At 46.5% G+C, this 20,392-nt stretch overlaps 1 protein-coding gene across 1 annotated transcript; it reads right to left on the reverse strand.

Annotated features, from left to right (window-relative positions):
- Nucleotides 1-14,466: 14,466 nt before the first annotated feature.
- On the reverse strand, nt 14,467-19,386 carry Muc21 (mucin 21, cell surface associated). The gene is made up of 4 exons (XM_045156039.1): nt 19,329-19,386; nt 16,472-17,335; nt 14,963-16,425; nt 14,467-14,643 (listed from the first exon to the last, which is right to left on the reverse strand). The coding sequence occupies exons 1-4, from the start codon at nt 19,384-19,386 to the stop codon at nt 14,467-14,469; spliced, it is 2,562 nt and encodes an 853-aa protein (XP_045011974.1).
- Nucleotides 19,387-20,392: the final 1,006 nt, after the last annotated feature.

Consider the following 20,392-nt stretch of genomic DNA (forward strand, 5'->3'; position numbering starts at 1 on the left):
GACCCATTAGAAAAGTCTAAAGTTGATATGAGTATAATAATTGCAGCTTTAACTCAGATTACGAAGGGAAAACAAAATGGGTCAGGAGAGGGAGGTAATGTTACAAATGTTAATATTACCACTTTATTGATGCAGAGTGAAGTGACCGTTCCTTCTAGACAGCCAAATCTTAAGATAAATGCTAGTAATGTAAAAGGTGCTCCCTGGTGTGAACCTAATTATGCATTTCCTCCGATTTTTACTCCTTGTCAGAGTGCAGATAAAATCCAGAAACAGATCTTACAGGGATTTCAAATGACCCCTCCATTAAGGCGTTATCAATTTAAAAGTAAAGGAGATGATACTCTTAGTAATAGTGCTGGTTGGCCTTGGTATAAATGGCTTCTGTCCAATGAGGCAGGTGCTATGGCAGATGTGTCAGCTTTAGCAGGATTATTGGGAACTAAACATGCATTATGGAATGTTTCAACAATTCGAGTCAATATAAATGATAGAATTTATATTAAAGATATAAAGATATAACTAAAAATCACCAATGGATTAATAATAGCTTTAATCCAGCCTCAATTTGTGTACAAGCTCCATTCTTTTTTCTGACAGCAAATGTTAGCACGAACATCTCTTTGATAGATTGTAGAAATATCACATGTTGGCTTACAGAGTGCTGGAATGCTAACATCAATCTGGCTTTAATAGTAAAATTACCTACTTTTGTCCCCATTCCAGTAGAGGCGGATCCAACTACCTTTCCTTTAGTGGGACTTATTCGTCATAAAAAAGATTTTGGTATTACTACAGCAATCATTTCCGCCATCGTCATTTCAGCTACAGCAGCAACTACTGCTGCTATTGCCATGACATCTCAGGCTCAAACTGTGGAAGTTGTTAACAATATAGTAGAAAAGACTTCTACAACATTAGTAACACAAAAAACAATTAATACACACCTTCTTGCTGGTATTCATCTAGTTAATCAAAGAGTAGATCTGGTACAGAATCAAGTAGAGAAATTATATAAAATAATACAACTTGGATGTGTTTCCCAGTATCAACATTTGTGTATTACTCCTTTACAATTTAACTTTACTGCTTCGTTTAATCAGAGTCACAAGCTAGCTAAATTTTTGACAGGAAACTGAACACTTAAAGGAGAACAACTATCTCGGAAGTTATTGTTCCAGATTGTACAGCTGAATGGAACTCATCTGGAGCCAATCTCTTTGGGAGATTTTACTTCTTGGCTATCTTCTGCATTTTCTTTCTTTAAGGAATGGGTGGAGGTGGCTATGTTTGGAGTAGCCCTTTTGTGTGGTATGGTGTTCTGTCTCTGGCTTATCCGTCGAATCAGACGACAACGTCTACAGGATAACATAAAGATTGTTCAGGCATTCATGGCTTTGGATCAAGGAGCGTCTCCACAGGTGTGGCTGGCAAGTCTGCGAGATGGGTAGTTCCACCCTGTCTACTGTAAGGCCTTTGCACATCAAGTGACCTTGTTGTCATTGCACCTTGGAAGGCTTACATCCCTGCATAAGCAGCCTTTACACCCCGAAGGGATTTTTCTCGTTGCACTCGAGAAGGTGCTTAAGCAGGTTTTTGGTCTTAGGCTCTACCCTCGATCGGACTGGCCATCATGAGGGTTGGTCCTTGATCGGGTATCCTGAGGTTCAAAACAATTTTTTAAAGGGGGAACTGTGGGAAGCCATGCTGGCTTCGTCAGGCTTTGCCATGTCAGCTTGTTTACTGCTTTTGTATCCTAATTGTCTGCACATGAGCACATGATGTTATTCTAATATGGTTGCTCACCCATCCCGATTGGGTGATACAAAATCATCTGATGAGACTTAAGCCAATCAGACGACGCTATACAATCACATGACCATAAGTATATAAGCTTGGCGCTCCGTAGGGTCGGGGTCCTTCTCTCTTTCAGCTTGGAGCTCCCAATAAAGTGTGCTTGAGAAAAATCCTGTTGTTGTTCTTCCTGCTGGCGGGAGGGGCACAACACTGCTGTAAAAAAAAATAGGCTATTTTTCCCTCCACCCACCCTGGCCTATTCCCAGAACGTTCCTCAGGCTTCCTTCAGTGATTTTCCCAAAGGCAACCATAATTCTGAGTTTTGTCATAGTAGTCTGTCTTCACGTGTCTTGAACTGTGTGTGATAGAATTACACAGCTTGTTCCCTTTGCTTTGACTGCCTGTACCTAATATTACATCAATGAACTTTGTCAATGTTATTGCATGATTCAACCCTTTATTCTTTTTCCACTGTTGGGTAGCATTCCTTTGCATGACAGCATCACAATTTATTTAACTCATTCTGATATTAATAGACAGGGGTATTTCCAGCATGCCACTCTTAAGAATAAACTTGCCATGATCCATGTCTTTTGGTAGATGTAAACACTCAAATCTGTTGGGGATATATATCCTCAAGAATGGAACTATTGGGCTGGAGAGATGGCTTAGTGGTTAAGCGCTTGCCTGTGAAGCTAAGGACCCCGGTTCGAGGCTCGGTTCCCCAGGTCCCACGTTAGCCAGATGCACAAGGGGGCACACGCATCTGGAGTTCGTTTGCAGAGGCTGGAGGCCTTGGCGCGCCCATTCTCTCTCTCTCCCTCTATCTGTCTTTCTCTCTGTGTCTGTCGCTCTCAAATAAATAAATAAATAAATAAAATTAAAAAAAAAAGAATGGAACTATTTGCTGGGTGTGGTGGTACATGCCTTTAATCCCAGCACTTGGGAGGCAAAGGTAGGAGGATTGCCATGAGTTTGAGGCCACCATGAGATTACAGGTCAGCTTGTGCTAGAGTGAAACCCTACCTCAAAAAGGACCCCCCCAAAAAGAACGGAAGTGTTGAGTTGAGGGGATGGTAGCTAGGAAGATGGCTCAGCTGTTATTTTTCTTAGTTTTATTTATTTATTCTTTTGGTCTTCTCAAGGTAGAGTCTCACGCTAGCCCGGTGTGACCTGGAGTTGACCATGTGGTCTCAGGCTGGCTTCAAACTCACAGCAGTCCTCCTACACCTCTGCCAGGACTAAAGGCTGTCTCATGCGAGGAATGAAGGTGTGACTGGAGCTAAGTCCTCTTGGCCCATCCAGAGACTATGTCTTTTCCCAACTCTGAGTTCAGAGACCTCAGATGGGAAGCTTAAAATATGTCTTGGGTTCGGGAGGCAGAGGTAGGAGGATCGCCATGAGTTCAAGGCCACCCTGAGACTACAGAGTTAATTCCAGGTCAGCCTGGACCAGAGTGAGACCCTACCTCGAAAAACCAAAAAATATATATATATATATATGTCTTGGGGCTGGAGAGATGGCTCAGGGTTAAGGCACTTGCCTGCAAAACCTAATGACTTGAGTTTGATTCCCCAGTGCCCAGATAGAGCCAGATGTACAAGGTGGTATGTGTGTCTGGAGTTCATCTGCAGTGGCTGGAGGTCCTGGAGTACCCATTCTCTGTCTCTCTTCTATCTCTCCCTGCTTGCAAATTAATAAATATATATATTTTTTGTTTTTTCGAGGTAAGGTCTTACTCTAGCTCATGCTGACCTGGAATTCACAGTCTCAGGATGGCCTTGAACTCATGGCGATCCTACCTCTGCCTCTTGTGTGCTGGGATTAAAGGCGTGTGCCACCATGCCTGGCTAATAAATAAATATTTAAAAAAATATGTTCTCAATGATTGTTATGGGGAGGTAATATGATGGAGAATGGAATTTCAAAGGAGAAAGTGTGGGGGGGGAGGGAGGGAATTAACATGGGATTTTTTTTTTTATAATCATGGAAAATGCTAATAAAAATTAAAAAAAAATATGTTCTGGTCGACCTGGCTGTGGTGGTGGGTTCAGAGGTCGTGGAGAGGGCCACAATGGGCACAGACATTGCTGTGGATGCTGCAGTTCTTTCTGAAGCTGTGAGGAGGGGCTGAGGTGGGGCAGATGTGGTGGACATCATAGCGGAGGCCATGGAGGGCTCAAATTCAGCAGGGGTCCCCAGTGCTGTAGTGGAGATGATACTGGTGGCAGAGCCTGAGGTGGAGGCTGTGATAGGGACAGACGTTACTGTGGAGGACACAGTAGATGCAGAGATTACAGAAGAGGTGACAGTGGACTCAGAGGTTGGGGTAGAGGCTGCCATGGCCCAGACTCTGAGGAGGAGGACCTTCTGCTCTGTGTCTGTTAAGGAGACTAGAGTGGTTTTTGACATTGTGGTGGATGATGTGACCGACAGTGGGTTGCGCTCCTCTCTGAGACTGTGCTGGAGTGGACAAGGGCCACAGAAGCTGTGGTAGATTGTGAGGTGACCTTGGAGGCGATGGCCACAATTGTGGTGGTTTCTGAGCCTATGAAGTTCTCAGGGTCCCCATATTCAGAGGCTGTGGTATTCAGTGGGGACACAGACTCTGAAGTGGTCCTTGGGTCTTCAAGAGAAGCTCTGGGAATTTCAGAGACTTTGGTAAAGCCTGTGGTGGGCACAGAAGCTGTGGAAACAGGGGTGGGTCTGGGAGCTATGGCAGGCAATGGAGTGTTCCTGGTTGTTATCATGGAGGCTGTGGCAGTACCAAAGCCATGAAGATGTTGTGGTGGGGGCAGATGTGGCAGTCTCAGCAGGCCTCTCAGTATTTGTGAAGGGCACAGGTGTCTCCGACAGTGCAGAGGTTTTGAAGGCCATGGGGTCTCAGAGGCTTGGGTAGAAATCACAGTGGTTTCAAAAGTGGTATAATCTCTCTCTCTTTTTTTTTTTTTTGGTGTTTCAAGGCAGAGTCTTCTTCTAGCCCAGCCTGACCTGGAATTCACTATGTAGTATCAGGGAGGCTTCGAACTCACAGCGATCCCTCCTGAGTGCTGGGATTAAAGGTGTGTGCCACCACGCCCGGCTAAGCTACTGCTTTCTTAGAGCCTGAGGTAGAGGTGGAGGTGGGCACAGACATTACAGTAGAGGACACGACGTCACAAGTTTTGAATCCACCACACATTCCACCAACACGTCTAAGGCTGGTCAGAGGGTGCAGCTATGAAGATGAACAGGGAAGAGAGGAGGATGTGGTGGGGAGAGGGACCCACCTTCTGAGCCAGATGTGATCGCTGACTGGTTTTCCTTGGCTACCTAATTTCCAAAGCAGAAGGCCTTTGTAGAAGAAAAGGAAGCTAGCAGGCGTCAAAGGTGCTTGTCTGAAGGATTTGGAAGATGGGACTGAGTAACATGTTCCACTGCCCTGGATTCCCCAAGGAAGTGGCAGTGGGCACTGAATGAGCCTTGCTTCTGGGGCCAAGCCTGAAAGTGACAGAGGTCTTCCAGAGGGGAGTGGCCAGAGGGACATGGAATCACCAGTTTCTCTGGGTCTCTTTCAGTGTGGCTACTCAGCAGGGGCCAGGCTCCTGACTCACCTGGGTGCTTATTTCTAGGCCTCCAACTAGCCATGGGCTACAGTACGTACAAACCCCAAGACAAGGAACAGACAGAACTCATTGGGTGTGGTTTAGCTCTGATGGTGGTGGGGCCCCTGAGAGGGGATTGGGGAGACATAGCTAAGCTCACTAAATATGGGTGTTTCAAGTTCATTCCTGTGAAAACATCTCCTGGAGTGCATATTGTATGGTTCCATTTATCTGAAAGTCAAGTACAGGAAATGTCAACTGATAATGACGACATTATATACATATATGATATTCCATCTGTGGTGAAAGATGGGGAAGGGTGGGAAGGAGCCTTCTGGGGTAAAAAGGACACTGAATGGTGTCCTGCAAGACAGTGTATGTGTGTATACCTTAAAATTCAATGACTTAGAGCCAAGCCTAGTGGCACATGCTTGTTGTAATCCCAGCATTCAAAAACACTGAGGCAGGAGGATTGCTATCAGTTTGAAGATAGCCAGGGGTATATAGCAATATCCTTTCTCAAAAAAAAAAAATCTCACTGGGTGTAGTGGCACATGCCTTGAATCCCAACACTTGGCAGAGGTGGAATTGCTATGAGTTCAAGGCCACCCCGAGACTACATATTGAATTCCAGGTCAGCCTGGACTAGAGCAAGACCCTCTCTGAATCCCCCTCCCCCAAAACACTCAGCCGGGCATAGTGGCGCACACTTTTAATCCCACCACTCAGGAGGCAGAGGTAGGAGGATCGCTGTGCATTCAAGGCTAGCCTGAGACCACATAGTGAATTCCAGGTCAGCCTGGATTAGAGTGAGACCCTGCCTCAAAAAAAACAAAAACAAGGGCTGGAGAGATGGATTAATGGTAAAGGCACTTGCCTGAAAACCCTAAAAACTCATGCTCAAATCTTCAGGTCCCACATAAGTCAGATTCAGTGATGCAAGCTTGCAATGTTGCAATTGTGTACAAGGGGGCACATGCATCTGGAGTTCATTTGCAGCCATTGAAGGCCCTAGAATGCCCATTCCCTCTATTTCTTTCTGCCTCTTTCACTCACTTCCTCAAATAAGTAAAACATTTTTAAAAGATTTCCATAGGACATATGTTTATAATTATATATATATATATATATATATAAAGCCAGGTGTGATGGCACATGCTTTTAATCCTAGCACTTGGGAGGTAGGAGGGTCACCATGAGTTAAAGGCCACCCTGAGACTACATAGTGAATTCCAGGTCAGCCTGAGCTAGAGTGAGACCCTACCTTGAAAAAAACAAAACAAAAGACAAACAACAAAAAAAATTCAATGACTTGAATATATGATATATGCTTCACATACTTTTTTCATATTTGTATATTGGCATTTATTTTAAGAACAATAAAAAATATCCCACCCTTGTTCCAGATAGAATTTCTGGAATGATCTGGTTCTGGTAGAAAGTATCTACAATATAAAACCAGAGAAGCTGAGGAGGCCCAGCTGCCTTGACAAACAGATGTGCGTGTCAAGAAGACAGGTCAGGAAGAGTCATGACAGGAGCAGGTTGACCCAAGGGAGCTGGCAGGTCAGAGGCCTAGTTTCGAATTCCTGTTTGAAGAGTCAGGTCCCATAACTGCAGAGGAAGGAACATGCAGAGGCTTAGAAACTGGGGTGCTTTTTGGAGGAGGAGAGATTGATTCATCATAGAGTAAGGAATTCAGGGACCAAGCATACCCTAAGGAAGACAATTCACAAATTGGAAATTGACTCTGCACGACTTTAGCTAATTGACTTACTTAGGGAATGCCTGAGTTCTTGTTGCATCGGGTTTTCAGCAAGACATCTTTGTTGTCTTTTTAGTTTCAGTATGTTTCCAGCTTCAGCATAGCTCTCCTCATTGCAAGGAGTCCTGAAGGCTGCTTCCTCAGTGTGATGCTTACTGCGTTCAGCTCACCTCACAAGGGATCTCAAATGTACTTTTCAGGCTGGAGAGTTGGCTCAGTCATTAAAGGCACTTGCTTGCAAAGCCTGACAACCCAGGTTCAATTCCCCAGAACCCACATAAACCATAAAATGTGCAGGGTGGCACATGCATTTGGAGTTTGTTTACAGTGCCAAGAGGCCCTGGTGTGCCCATTCCCCCACTCCTTGAAAATAAATAACTAAAATAAAAATATTTTTAAAAGGTACCTTTTGGGCTGGAGATATGACTTTGTGATTAAGGTGCTTGTCTGCAAAGCCAAAGGACCTAGGTTCGATTCCCCAGTAACCACATAAAGCCAGATGCACAAGGTGGTGCATGCATTTGGAGTTCGTTTACAGCAGCTCTCCAGCTGTTGTGCCCATTCTCTCTCTTTCCCTCTCTCACTCACTCTCTGTCTCTCTCAAATAAATACATAAATAAAATATATATTTTAAAAAGATACCTTTCTGTAGGACACAAGTTTATAGGGATTGGGCAGATGGCTTTGTGGATAAACACCTACGTTCAGATTCCCAGGACTTAGGTAAAGCTGGATGTGGCAGCACATGTCTGTGATCCCAGTGCTCCCACAGTGAGGTGGGAGCCGAGACAGCAGCATCCCTGGGAGCTCATGGGCCAGCTAGCCTGGTGTACTCATCATCAACCCACAGGTCGCCCTGGCTCGGCAAGATGGAAGGCAACAACTGACACAGGAGGGGTGCTCTGACCTCCACATGTGTACCATGGCACACGGACACCCAACACACACACACATGAATGCAACACTCACACATATAGGTGCAGTATGTAGAAGATCAAGATCTAGAAAAACATCCCCATGTAACAACTCATACCTGCTTAAATTCTTTACAAACTCTTCATGTAGGGAGGTTGAGGCAGGGGAGATTGTTGAGAGTTTGAGGCTAGTCTGTGATATATAGTGAGTTCCAGGCCAGCCTAGGCTACAGAGAGAGACCCAATCTCAAACAAACAAAACAACAAAAGGGATTTGAGGCTGGCTCCATGGGAGGGAATTCATGCCTGGGAAGGTCATAGGCCCTACAGGAGAAGCTACTACTGTTTGGCTAAATGGATATGTTGTGCCCATCAAGTTGCCCTCTAAATATTGATGGTTATGGCCACAGATGAGTGCTGCTGTCACTTTTGATCACAGAAACTTCTTTTTGCAGCGGGCAGTGACTACTGGGGAGACTCAAAACTTGTCAAAGTACTGAGAAGAAGTGACACTTGGAGTGCTCAGCCCTAAAGGGGATGTTGATATCACCCCCCTCCAAAGCTCAGGAAACATTGTGGAAGAGGGGGTAGAAAGAACGTCAGAGCCACGGGATGAGGAGGAGGGCTGTGGAATGCTGTCTTCCAGATATGGCTGTTACATTCATGACCCCCAGCAGCTGTGGTTACTTACACAAGACCTGCACAGTGCTGGGCCCATTAGTATTCCATCACGGATGACAAAGAGGCTCATGAGGCCCCACCCCTCCCTGAAGAATTATTGGCAGTTAATCATAGCGAGGGGAAGGGAGACGTTTTCTTCAGTCATGCACCCACTGGTGAGTTGCCCATGCTCTGGTAAATCACCCTCACCCATGCTCATGTAGGCAACCCTAAATAAACTCAGTGTAACACACACACACACACACACACACACACACACACACACATCAAAGTAGAGGTGGCATTCATTGGGAAGAAGTGATTCTGTGGGAGGGGGAGGGGTATTAGGAGGTAATGGGGGATGAATATGATCAAAATATATTATATACATGTATAAAATTAGCAAAAAGAAAAACCAAGCCAATTCAAAACTAATGTCTTCATGTATCCCCAAGAATATGGGTCACGTGTGGATGCCATATAAAGATCACAGTGTGATCTGGAGAGATGGCTTGGTGATCAAGGTGTTTGCCTGCAAAACCAAAGGACCAAGGTTCGATTTCCCAGGACCCCACGTAAGCCAGATACACAAGATGGTGTATGTGTCTGGAGTTTGATTGCAGTGGCTAGAGGCCCTGGTGCACACATTCTCTCACTCTCCATCTGCCTCTTTTTCTCTCAAATAAATAAATTAATTAATTGAAAATAAAGATCATGGTGTGAGAGCACTCAGGAGGCAGAGATAGAAGGATTGCCATGAATTTGAGGCCACCCTGTGACTACACAGTGAATTCCAGGTTAGCCTGGGCTAGAGTAAAACTCTACCTTGAAAAGAAACCCAATATTTTATTTATTTATTTATTTGCAAGCAGAAAGGGACAGAGAGTTGACCGAGAGAGAGAGATGGAGAGAGAGAGAGAGAGAGAGAGAGAGAGAGAGAGAGAGAGAGAGAGAGAGAGAATGGTCGTGTAAGGGCATCTAGCCACTGCAAACAAACTCTAGATGCATGTTCCACTTTGTGCATCTGGCTTTATGTGGGTTGTGGGGAATGAAACATGGGTCATTAGACTTTGTAAGCAAGAGCCTTAACTACTGATCCATCTCTCCAGCCTGTGAAAGTCTTTACACAATGTACTTAGCAATGCTGTGATAGCTTCTTCAAGATGTATTTACATACATATCTAGTTCAGTTCCCCCCTTTAAAAATATTTTTATTTTTATTTATTTATTTGAGAGAGAGAAGGGGAGAGAGAGAGAGATAATGGGCTCACCAGGGCTTCTAGCCACTGCAAATGAACTCCAGATGCATGCACCCCCTTGTGCATCTGGCTTACATGGGTCCTGGGTAATTGAATCGAGGTCCTTTAGCTTTGCAGGCAAACACCTTAAGTGGTAAGCCATCTCTCCAGCCCCTAGTCCAGCCTCTTTAAAGCTGGGAGCATAGCTCAGTGACAGAGTGCTGGTCTGGCATGCACAAAGTCCTAGGTCCAATACTCAGCATCACCACAAAATGTGTAAAAAATGGCATATTTCCCATTGTAATTGGTGGATATTTTCAATCTATACTGTGATCTTTCTTCTTTAAATTTTTTAAAAATTTATTTACTTTAAAGGAGAGAAAGAGAAAGGAGCAAGAGAGAAAGAGAGAGAGAATGAGAAAGAGCGAGAATGCACACACCAGGGACTCTTGCCACTGCAAACAAACTCCAGGTGCATCTACCACTTTGTGCATCTGGCTTTAAGTGAGTACTCAGGAATTGAACCCAGGCTGTCAGGCTTTGTAAGCAAGTATCTTTGACCACTGAGTCATCTCTCCAGTCCTCTTCTTTTAAAAAAAAAAATTGTGTGTGTGTGTGTGTGTGTGTGTATAGGTGTGTCAGATCTCTTGCCACTGCAAACACACCCCAAATGCACATACCCCTTTTTGTGTCTGGCTTTACATTGATGCTGGTGACTTGAACCTGGACTGACAGGCTTAGCAAGCGTTTTTAAAAATATTTTATTTTTATTTATTTGACAGAGAAAGAGGGAAAGAGAGTGAGAGAGAGAGAATGGGTGTGCCAGGGCCTCCAGCCACTGCAAATGAACTCTAGATGCATGCACCCCCTTGTGCATCTGGCTAACGTGGGACCTGGGGAATCAAACGTGGGTCCTTTGGTTTTGCAGGCAAGTGCCTTAACCACTAAGCTATCCCTCCAGCCCCAAGCAAGCATTTTTCACTGCTGAGCTGCCTCTCCAATCTGTCTTCCTGATGGCTCTTTTGTGTGTCTGTTTTTCTTAGTCTTGGGTGTCAGCGCTTACATGGGAGTACCCCTGAATCCAGCCTCCATTTGTCTTTTACTTTCTGGGTGATTCCATCCCTCTATTATTGTGTCTAATTGAGTTATATTTTTCTCACTTGATCTTATAGATTATGCATTAATATTCTCAACAGTGGCCTGATTTTCTAATTTTGTTTACCAAAGTGTTAAACTTTAGGCCTAGTGTGGTGGCTGATGCCTGTCATCCCAGCATTTGAGAGACTGTGGCAGAAGGACTGCCACATATTCAAGGTCAACCTGAACTACAGTGTGAGGCCTTGTCTCAAAAACAAAAAACAAAAAACAAAAAACAAACAAACAAACAAACAAAACACCACCAAAATGGGGCTGAAGAGATGTCTCAGTGGTTAAAGGTGCTTGCAAAATCTGACAGCTCAGGTTTGATTTCCTAGTGCCCATGTAAAGTCAGATACACAAAGCAGCAGTACATGCATTTGGAGTTCCTTTGCAATGGCTAGAGGCCCTGGTATACACATTTCCTCCCTTCCTAATTCTCTCTCTTTCTGTTTGCAAATAAATAAAATATCAAACAAAATAATAATGGTTAGGATGATAATAATAATAATAGTGACACAGAGGCCAGTAAGTTAAAAAGAAGACATAAAGGGAAAAGAAAGGAAGGGAGGAGGGTACTTAATAGGTTGATATTGTATATATGTAAGTACAAGGATTGAGATGGGGAGGTAATATGATAGAGAATGGAATTTCAAAGGGGACAGTGTGGGGGGAGAGGGAGGGAATTACCATGGGATTTTTTTTTTTTTTTTTGAGGTAGGGTCTCACTCTGGCTCAGGCTGACCTGGAATCCACTATGTAGTCTCAGGGTGGCCTCGAACTCACGGTGATCCTCCTACCTCTGCCTCCCGAGTGCTGGGATTAAAGGTGTGCGCCACCACGCCCAGCTGGGATATTTTTTTATAATCATGGAAAATGCTAATAAAAATTAAAAAGAGAAAATCAAAACCAAAACAAATAAACAAACAAAAACAATAATAATAGTGACAGGCATTTTAAAAGCAAAATCATAGCAGTCTGGCTTGATGAGAGGCACTGAGTGAGACAAGTTACCCTTTCAGAATTGGAACTCTGCCAGGCGTGGTGGCGCACGCCTTTAATCCCAGCACTCGGGAGGCAGAGGTAGGAGGATCGCCATGAGTTCAAGGCCACCCTGAGATGACAGAATTAATTCCAGGTCAGCCTGGACCAGAGTGAGACCCTACCTCGAAAAAAAAAAAAAAAAAGAATTGGAACTTTATTATGTGATGGAGGAGCACAATGCAGTCTTTGAAGTCAGAGGGAAGGAACTTTGATTTCCAAAGAACAAAAGAAGTGATTTTATTTTTGGTTTTTCTTTTTTAAAAAATATATTTATTTGACAGAGAAAGAGGGAGAGAATGAATGGGCACACCAAGGCCTCCAGACGCATGCACCTCCTTGTGCATCTGGCTAATGTGGGTCCTGGGGAATTGAACCTGGGTCCTCTGGCTTTGCAGACAAATGCCTTAGCCGTTAAGCCATCTCTCCAGCCTGTAGTCCAGGCTGACCTATAATTTACCATATAGTTTCAGGGTGGCCTCGAACTGAAGGTGATCCTCCTACCTCTGCCTCCCAAGTACTGGGATTAAAGGCATGTGCCACCACACCCAGCCCTTGATTTTATTTTATTTTATTATTTTATTTTTTAAATATTTTTTATTCATTTTTATTTATTTGAGAGCAATAGACAGAGAGAGAAAGAGGCAGACAGAGAGAGAGAGAATGGGCGGCCAGGGCCTCCAGCCCCTGCAAACGAACTCCAGATGTGTGTGCCCCCTTGTGCATCTGGCTAACTTGGGTCCTGGGGAATCTAGCCTCAAACCAGGGTCCTTAGGCTTCCCAGGCAAGTGCTTAACCGCTAAGCCATCTCTCCAGCCCTGATTTTATTTTTGTAGAGTTGTTTTGGGTAGGGGAAAGTTCTACATCACATGACTCAGCCCATGTATGGAGAAAGAAAGCCATTAGATAGGCCATAGCTATGGTGGACTTGAGCTTCCTGGCAACAGGGAGCTGATCTTGTTTTGCATTTGGCCTTGAGGCTTCTTAAAGTGACTTCATCTTATGTTCTACCAAATAGGAAATGGAAAAATTCACCTTTTCTATAATTTATCTAATGGGATTCCTTTGCCTGATCTATTTTCACACAATGCTTTCCACAGTTCCGCAGGGTAGGAGGCAGGCACTTTCTCAGGGCATTCAGCTTGGCTTCCATTTCTGGTTGGTTGATGCATCACTTAAAGATGAAGATGACGGAGCCAGGCATGGTGGTGCACACCTTTAATTCCAGCACGGGGGAGGCAGAGGTGGGAGGATCACTGTGAGTTTGAGGCCACCCTGAGACTGTATAATGAATTCTAAGTCAGCCTGAGCTAGAGTGAGACCCTACCTGAAAAAACAGCAAAACAAACAACAACAAAAAAAGATGAAGATGATGTTTGCATATGTCTCAAAATGTCTCAGTATGGCCTCACTGGTAAGATTCAACTATTGGGTTGGCTGACCCTTTACATGGATGGGGGACCCAGTGCAGTAGTGGAAAGCAGAGGGTGGCTTCCATTGCTGTAAGCAAGAGAGAACCTGCCAGCACAAGGCTTTCCTTTCTGGAAGGTTCTGCATCTCACAACTTGTGTTCAAACAATTTTGCCTCTGAAGAAGCTGGCTGGCCTCTGTCCCTCAGGAGCCTGGAGGCTCAGGCCTTTGTACTGTTTTGTTTTAGGCCACGAAAGCCCCTCTGTGAAGACAAACCTAGAGATCTCTAGTTTCCCCTGGTGTGTCTACTAGGGGAAGCCTCCCCTAGGAAACCAAATGCCTTTTCTCTCTGTCCCTGAAGGGATCATGAGGGTGACACATCAGCTGACACCTGCGGGCTGACAGGGCACAGGTCTGAGGCATCTGTAAGTACCTGGAGACTGGGATTTCGAGGACACACACCCTGCATATGTAACTGCACGTCCTCCTCAGCATCCCTCTGCTTCCAAACCCAATTCACTCCTACCAATGCCATTCTTCCTAGTCTTCAGCACACCTGGTCCTGACGGGGGCAAGCAGGAGTAGAAAATGGGGACAATGGATCAGAAGGAGATCTCTGGAGCTCACTGTAGAGATAATGAATGCCTAATGGGCTCCAGCACGGGACTTCTCCCGTGTAACAGAAATTCACCTCAGAGCTGCAGATGGCCACTCATGTGTGTGCACACGTTCTCTCTTCAGACACTGGGGGGGTTTATTTCTTAGCTCCATAGACCATATATTGTCTTCCTACTCATGTCTGGGAAAGGCAGGTGGGGGGAAGGGGGCTTCTTTCTCAAGGATGCTGGGAAGGGATTCCCAGGGGAGAGGTAAGGAAGAAGAAACTCAAGTCTCTGAAGTATGCATCCCTGGGCTTCAAGCTATCTCCTGCTCATTTCCATGGCCCCTGAGACTTTTGGTCTCCTCCAGGACCAACTGGGGCTCCCCAGAGTCCTGTGGGGTTCCCCATGATTCCCTCTGGGACCTGGGCTAAGGTGAGGGCCATGGGGCCAGTAGAGAGCTGTGTCAAAGGCATTTCTTAGGGCCTGGTAGTTTCTCTGAAAAAGAAGAGTCCATGGTTTCAGAACTGTGTCCTCTTCTCCCAAATATTTATCATGGACTATCTTATAACCATCTCCCTCCCCTCATGCCTCCCTCCAGCCTCCATTCCTCCTCAGCATCCCTTTCTCTCAGCTAAGCCCTGCACATGGGTTGCCTGTTCTGGTTACAACTTGCTCTTGCTACTTGTAAGTCTCTTAACCCCATTTCCTTCTCCCGTCCAACCCTTGACTTGGGACTTCTGCTATTCATATATCTCATTTCCCGTGTCCCAGCTACCTCCTCTCTGAGGGAGTTTTCTACGCGCTATGCACTCACCACATAAAAGAAGAGTCCAGCAAAGAGAACGAAGGCTATGACAATGGAGGCCAAGGTGATGAGGGCGATTTCCCACCCCTTCAGGAACCCGCTTGGCTTCGTGTTAGTGCCTGGAGGAGCAACACTTGTTCCAGTTCCATTGGAGACTGTGTGTGTTTCAGGAGAAGCAGGTGTGCTGGAGGTTATGCTGGTGTCGCTGGTGTTCAGGGTAGAAGTAGAGTTGGGGGTTGTGTTGACCCCACTGGTGACTGAAGAGGATGCAGTGTTGGGGGTTGTGTTGACCCCACTGGAGACTGAGGTGGATGCAGTGTTGGGGGTTGTGTTGACCCCACTGGAGACTGAGGTGGATGCAGTGTTGGGGGTTGTGTTGACCCCACTGGAGACTGAGGTGGATGCAGTGTTGGGGGTTGTGTTGACCCCACTGGAGACTGAGGTGGATGCAGTGTTGGGGGTTGTGTTGACCCCACTGGAGACTGAGGTGGATGCAGTGTTGGGGGTTGTGTTGACCCCACTGGAGACTGAGGTGGATGCAGTGTTGGGGGTTGTGTTGACCCCACTGGCGACTGAGGTGGATGCAGTGTTGGGGGTTGTGTTGACCCCACTGGAGACTGAGGTGGATGCAGTGTTGGGGGTTGTGTTGACCCCACTGGAGACTGAGGTGGATGCAGTGTTGGGGGTTGTGTTGACCCCACTGGAGACTGAGGTGGATGCAGTGTTGGGGGTTGTGTTGACCTCACTGGAGACTGAGGAGGATGCAGTGTTGGGGGTTGGGTTGACCCCACTGGAGACTGAGGTGGATGCAGTGTTGGGGGTTGTGTTGACCCCACTGGAGACCAAAGTGGATGCAGTGTTGGGTGTTGTGTTGACCTCACTGGAGACTGAGGTGGATGCAGTGTTGGGGGTTGTGTTGACCTCACTGGAGACTGAGGTGGATGCAGTGTTGGGGGTTGTGGTGACCCCACTGGAGACCGAGGTGGATGCAGTGATGGGGGTTGTGTTGACCCCACTGGCGACTGAGGTGGATGCAGTGTTGGGGATTGTGTTGACCCCACTGGTGACTGAAGAGGATGCAGTGTTGGGGGTTGTGTTGACCCCACTGGAGACTGAGGTGGATGCAGTGTTGGGGGTTGTGTTGACCCCACTGGAGACTGAGGTGGATGCAGTGTTGGGGGTTGTGTTGACCCCACTGGAGACTGAGGTGGATGCAGTGTTGGGGGTTGTGTTGACCTCACTGGAGACTGAGGTGGATGCAGTGTTGGGGGTTGTGTTGACCCCACTGGAGACTGAGGTGGATGCAGTGTTGGGGGTTGTGTTGACCCCACTGGAGACTGAGGTGGATGCAGTGTTGGGTGTTGTGTTGACCCCACTGGAGACTGAGGTGGATGCAGTGTTGGGGGTTGTGTTGACCCCACTGGAGACTGAGGTGGATGCAGTGTTGGGGGTTGTGTTGACCCCACTGGAGACTGAGGTGGATGCAGTGTTGGGGGTTGTGTTGACCCCACTGGAGACCAGAGGTGGATGCAGTGTTGGGTGTTGTGTTGACCCCACTGGAGACTGAGGTGGATGCAGTGTTGGGGGTTGTGTTGACCTCACTGGAGACTGAGGAGGATGCAGTGTTGGGGGTTGGGGTGACCCCACTGGAGACCGAGGTGGATGCAGTGTTGGGGGTTGTGTTGACCCCACTGGCGACTGAGGTGGATGCAGTGTTGGGGATTGTGTTGACCCCACTGCTGACTGAAGAGGATGCAGTGTTGGGGGTTGTGTTGACCCCACTGGAGACTGAGGTGGATGCAGTGTTGGGGGTTGTGTTGACCCCACTGGAGACTGAGGTGGATGCAGTGTTGGGGGTTGTGTTGACCCCCCTGGCGACTGAGGTGGATGCAGTGTTGGGGGTTGTGTTGACCTCACTGGAGACTGAGGTGGATGCAGTGTTGGGGGTTGTATTGACCCCACTGGAGACTGAGGTGGATGCAGTGTTGGGGGTTGTGTTGACCCCACTGGAGACTGAGGTGGATGCAGTGTTGGGGGTTGTGTTGACCCCACTGGAGACTGAGGTGGATGCAGTGTTGGGGGTTGTGTTGACCCCACTGGAGACTGAGGTGGATGCAGTGTTGGGGGTTGTGTTGACCCCACTGGAGACTGAGGAGGATGCAGTGTTGGGGGTTGTGTTGAACCCACTGGAGACTGAGGTGGATGCAGTGTTGGGGGTTGTGTTGACCTCACTGGAGACTGAGGAGGATGCAGTGTTGGGGGTTGGGTTGACCCCACTGGCGACTGAGGTGGATGTATGGCCGGAAGATGTGCTGGTCCAAGCAGAGGTTTTATTGGATGTAGCTCTGGCTGCAGTGATCTCACTAGAAGGGTGTCTGGGTCCTGTGGATGTACGGGCCTCAGAGGTAATTAATGTTGGACTGGATCCAGTGTTGGCAGATGTGCTGGGATCACTGGAGGTTATTCCTAAATACAGTCATAGAAAATAATAAGTAGATATTATGTATGGGCTGGAGAGATTTCTCAGTGGTTCAAGGTATTTGCTTGTAAAGCCTGACAACTGGAGTTCTATTCCTCAGTACTCATGTAAAGCTAGACACACAAAACAGCTCATGCAGCTGGAATTTGTTTGCAGTGGCATGAGGCCCTGGCCTACCCATATATATTCTAATTCTCTCCATCTCTGTCTGTCTCTCTCTCTCTCTCGTGTGTGTGTTTGTGTGTGTGTGTGTGTGTGTGTGTGTGTGTGTGTTCCCAGGCTGAGTAGATGACTCAGATGATAAAGGTGCTTGCTTGCTTCTCTTTCTTTCTATTTCTCTCACTGCTTGCAAATAGTAATATATATATTACTATTATATATATAATATATATTACTATATATAGTATATATAAAATATATATAATATATACTACATATATATTATATATATATGTAGTTTTTTCAAGGTAGGGTTTCCCTCTAGCTCAGGCTGACCTGGAATTCATTATGTGGCCTTGAGCTCACAGCGATCCTCCTACCTCTGCCTCCTGGGTGCTGGGATTAAAGGTGTGCTCCACCATAGCCAGCCAATTATAATTTTTTTAAATCTTGCTCTTTTTTGTTTGTTTCTCTTTAAAAAAATTTTTTAATGTATATATTTTATTGATTTACTTGAGACAGAGAGAAGGAGAGAGAGAGTGAGTGAGAATGGGCATACCAGGGCCTCCAGCCACTGCAAAAGAACTCCAGATGCATGAGCTTCCACATGCATCTGGCTTAGTGGGACCTGGGGAATCAAACCTGGGTCCTTAGGCTTTGCAGGCATTTGCCTTAACCACTAAGCCATCTCCCCAGCCCAATAATTTTTTTAAGAGAGGGCTGGAGACATAATTCAGTGGTTAAAAGTACTTGCTTGAGCCGGGCGTGGTGGTGCACACCTTCAGTCTCAGCACTCAGGAGGCAGAAGTAGGAGGATGGCCGTGAGTTCAAGGCCACCCTGAGACTACATAGTGAATTCCAGGTCAGCCTGAGCGGGTGAGACTCTACCTTGAAAAACAAAGACAAACAAACAAGCAAACAAACAAAAAACACTTGCTTGCAAAGGCAGATGGCCTGCGTTTGATTCCCTAGTACCCACATAAAGCTAGATGCACAAAGTGGCGCATGCATCTGGAGTTTGTTTACAGTGGAATAACCTTCACCACTGAGCAATCTCTCCTTCCTTCCTTCCTTCCTTCCTTCCTTCCTTCCTTCCTTCCTTCCTTCCTTCCTTTCTTTCCTTCTTTCTTTCTTTCTTTCTTTCTTTCTTTCTTTCTTTCTTTCTTTCTTTCTTTCTTCCTTTCTTCTCTCCCTGTCCTTGCAAATAAATGAAAGGTGTTTGCTTGTATGCATACTGTCCTAAAGTTTGATTCCCAACACCCATGAAAGCTGGATGCAAAGTGATGCATATGCGTATATTCCCAATGCACCAATAGCAATGGGAGTTGGAGCCAGGGGAACCTGGAAGCCCATGGGCCACTAGACTTACGCAAATTCAGCAGCAAAGGACAAGGGAGGCCCTGTCTCAAGCAGGGTGGAAGGAGAGGACAAACACCCTGAGGTTGTCCTCAGACCTCCATAGACACATCACGATATGTGTATATCCATAGACACACATCATGCACACACAGTAATTATAACAAAAAGGATTCCTAGCATGCAGGCTGAGGGAGTCAGAGAGGGGACCCTTCTGTGTGGCTGGATCTTAGAGCCTGGCATTCTACAAGCATTAAAGTTCTAGAGCTCTTGATGACGACAGCAAGGGCTAAAAATGTGGCTCAGGATTGTGAACTGAGGTCTACAGGCACATTCAAGGGTGCCAAGTTCATGGAAGCTTTGCTGGAGTGAAGGCCGTACCTGCTTTCTGTCCCTTGCTATCATGAAGCACAAGGGCACTGGCTTTTGCCAGCCTCATTGTCTCGAACTCACATTGATCCTCCTACCTCAGCCTCCCAAGTGCTAGGATTAAAGGCATGCTTCACCATGCCTGGCCTGAAAGTTAATAGTATAGCAACAGTCTCTTCTTGTTCTGACTATTTAAATCCCCAGCCATACCAGGTTATTACCATTTCACAAATGCATAAACTGAGGCGCAGAGAAGCGGCTCCCCCACAGAACACAGTTAATAAGGGGAGCCATGACTCAGGTCAGCAATGCAAGGCAGAGCCCATAGTGTTAACCGCCGCCTCCTGAGTGGTCCCCTGCTCTGAGGTGATGAGAGTGAGAAGTTCCTCCTCTCGCTGGAGGGCAGCTAGAGTTCAGCCTCATAGATTGCCTTTCCCAACAGAAATCCTCAGACCTTTTAAATAAAATGACTCACCAGCTCCTAAGAGCAGGAGGTGTAAGAGCAGCCAGCACCGGAGAAGAATGCTTCCCTTCCACATCTTCGTCTGCTGCTTGGTGGCTGCAAAGCCAGATACCCAACTCCAGATGTAGCCAAGACCTTGAGAAAGACAGAGAAAGGCAGGTTCGATGTGAGGAGATAAAGGCTGGAGCTCCCAAGAGCTTGGGTCTCCTAAGTAAGCATTTCCAGAAAGAACCTGGGAGCGGGGTCTGGCTGCCTGCGTCCTTAGGCTTCCTCCAAGTGAGGTCGTTGCCTCTCTCTTATGGATGAACTGCAGGGCCTTTATAATTTCCCTTGGGCTGGGGAGGGGCTGGGCGTTTGTCCTGACTGGCTGCCAACCATGAGCAGGTAAGGAAACAATACTGAGCCTGGGAAGGAACAGACCAGAGTCCGATGAGAAATGCACAAGAGAAAATGACATGATCATTGAGGCAGGTCACTGGGCTGGGTTGGAACAGGAAATAGAAAGAAGAACGGAGATCAAAGTTGTCAGACCCACCCTCAGAGGCAGGAATGGGGTCAGAAACTTATGCTAGCTCAAGACTTTGTTTCCTTGTCCAGCAGTTCCGGGATGTGG

This window comes from Jaculus jaculus, chromosome 8, assembly GCF_020740685.1.
Source record: "Jaculus jaculus isolate mJacJac1 chromosome 8, mJacJac1.mat.Y.cur, whole genome shotgun sequence".
In the NCBI taxonomy this organism is placed as follows: Eukaryota; Metazoa; Chordata; class Mammalia; order Rodentia; family Dipodidae; genus Jaculus; species Jaculus jaculus.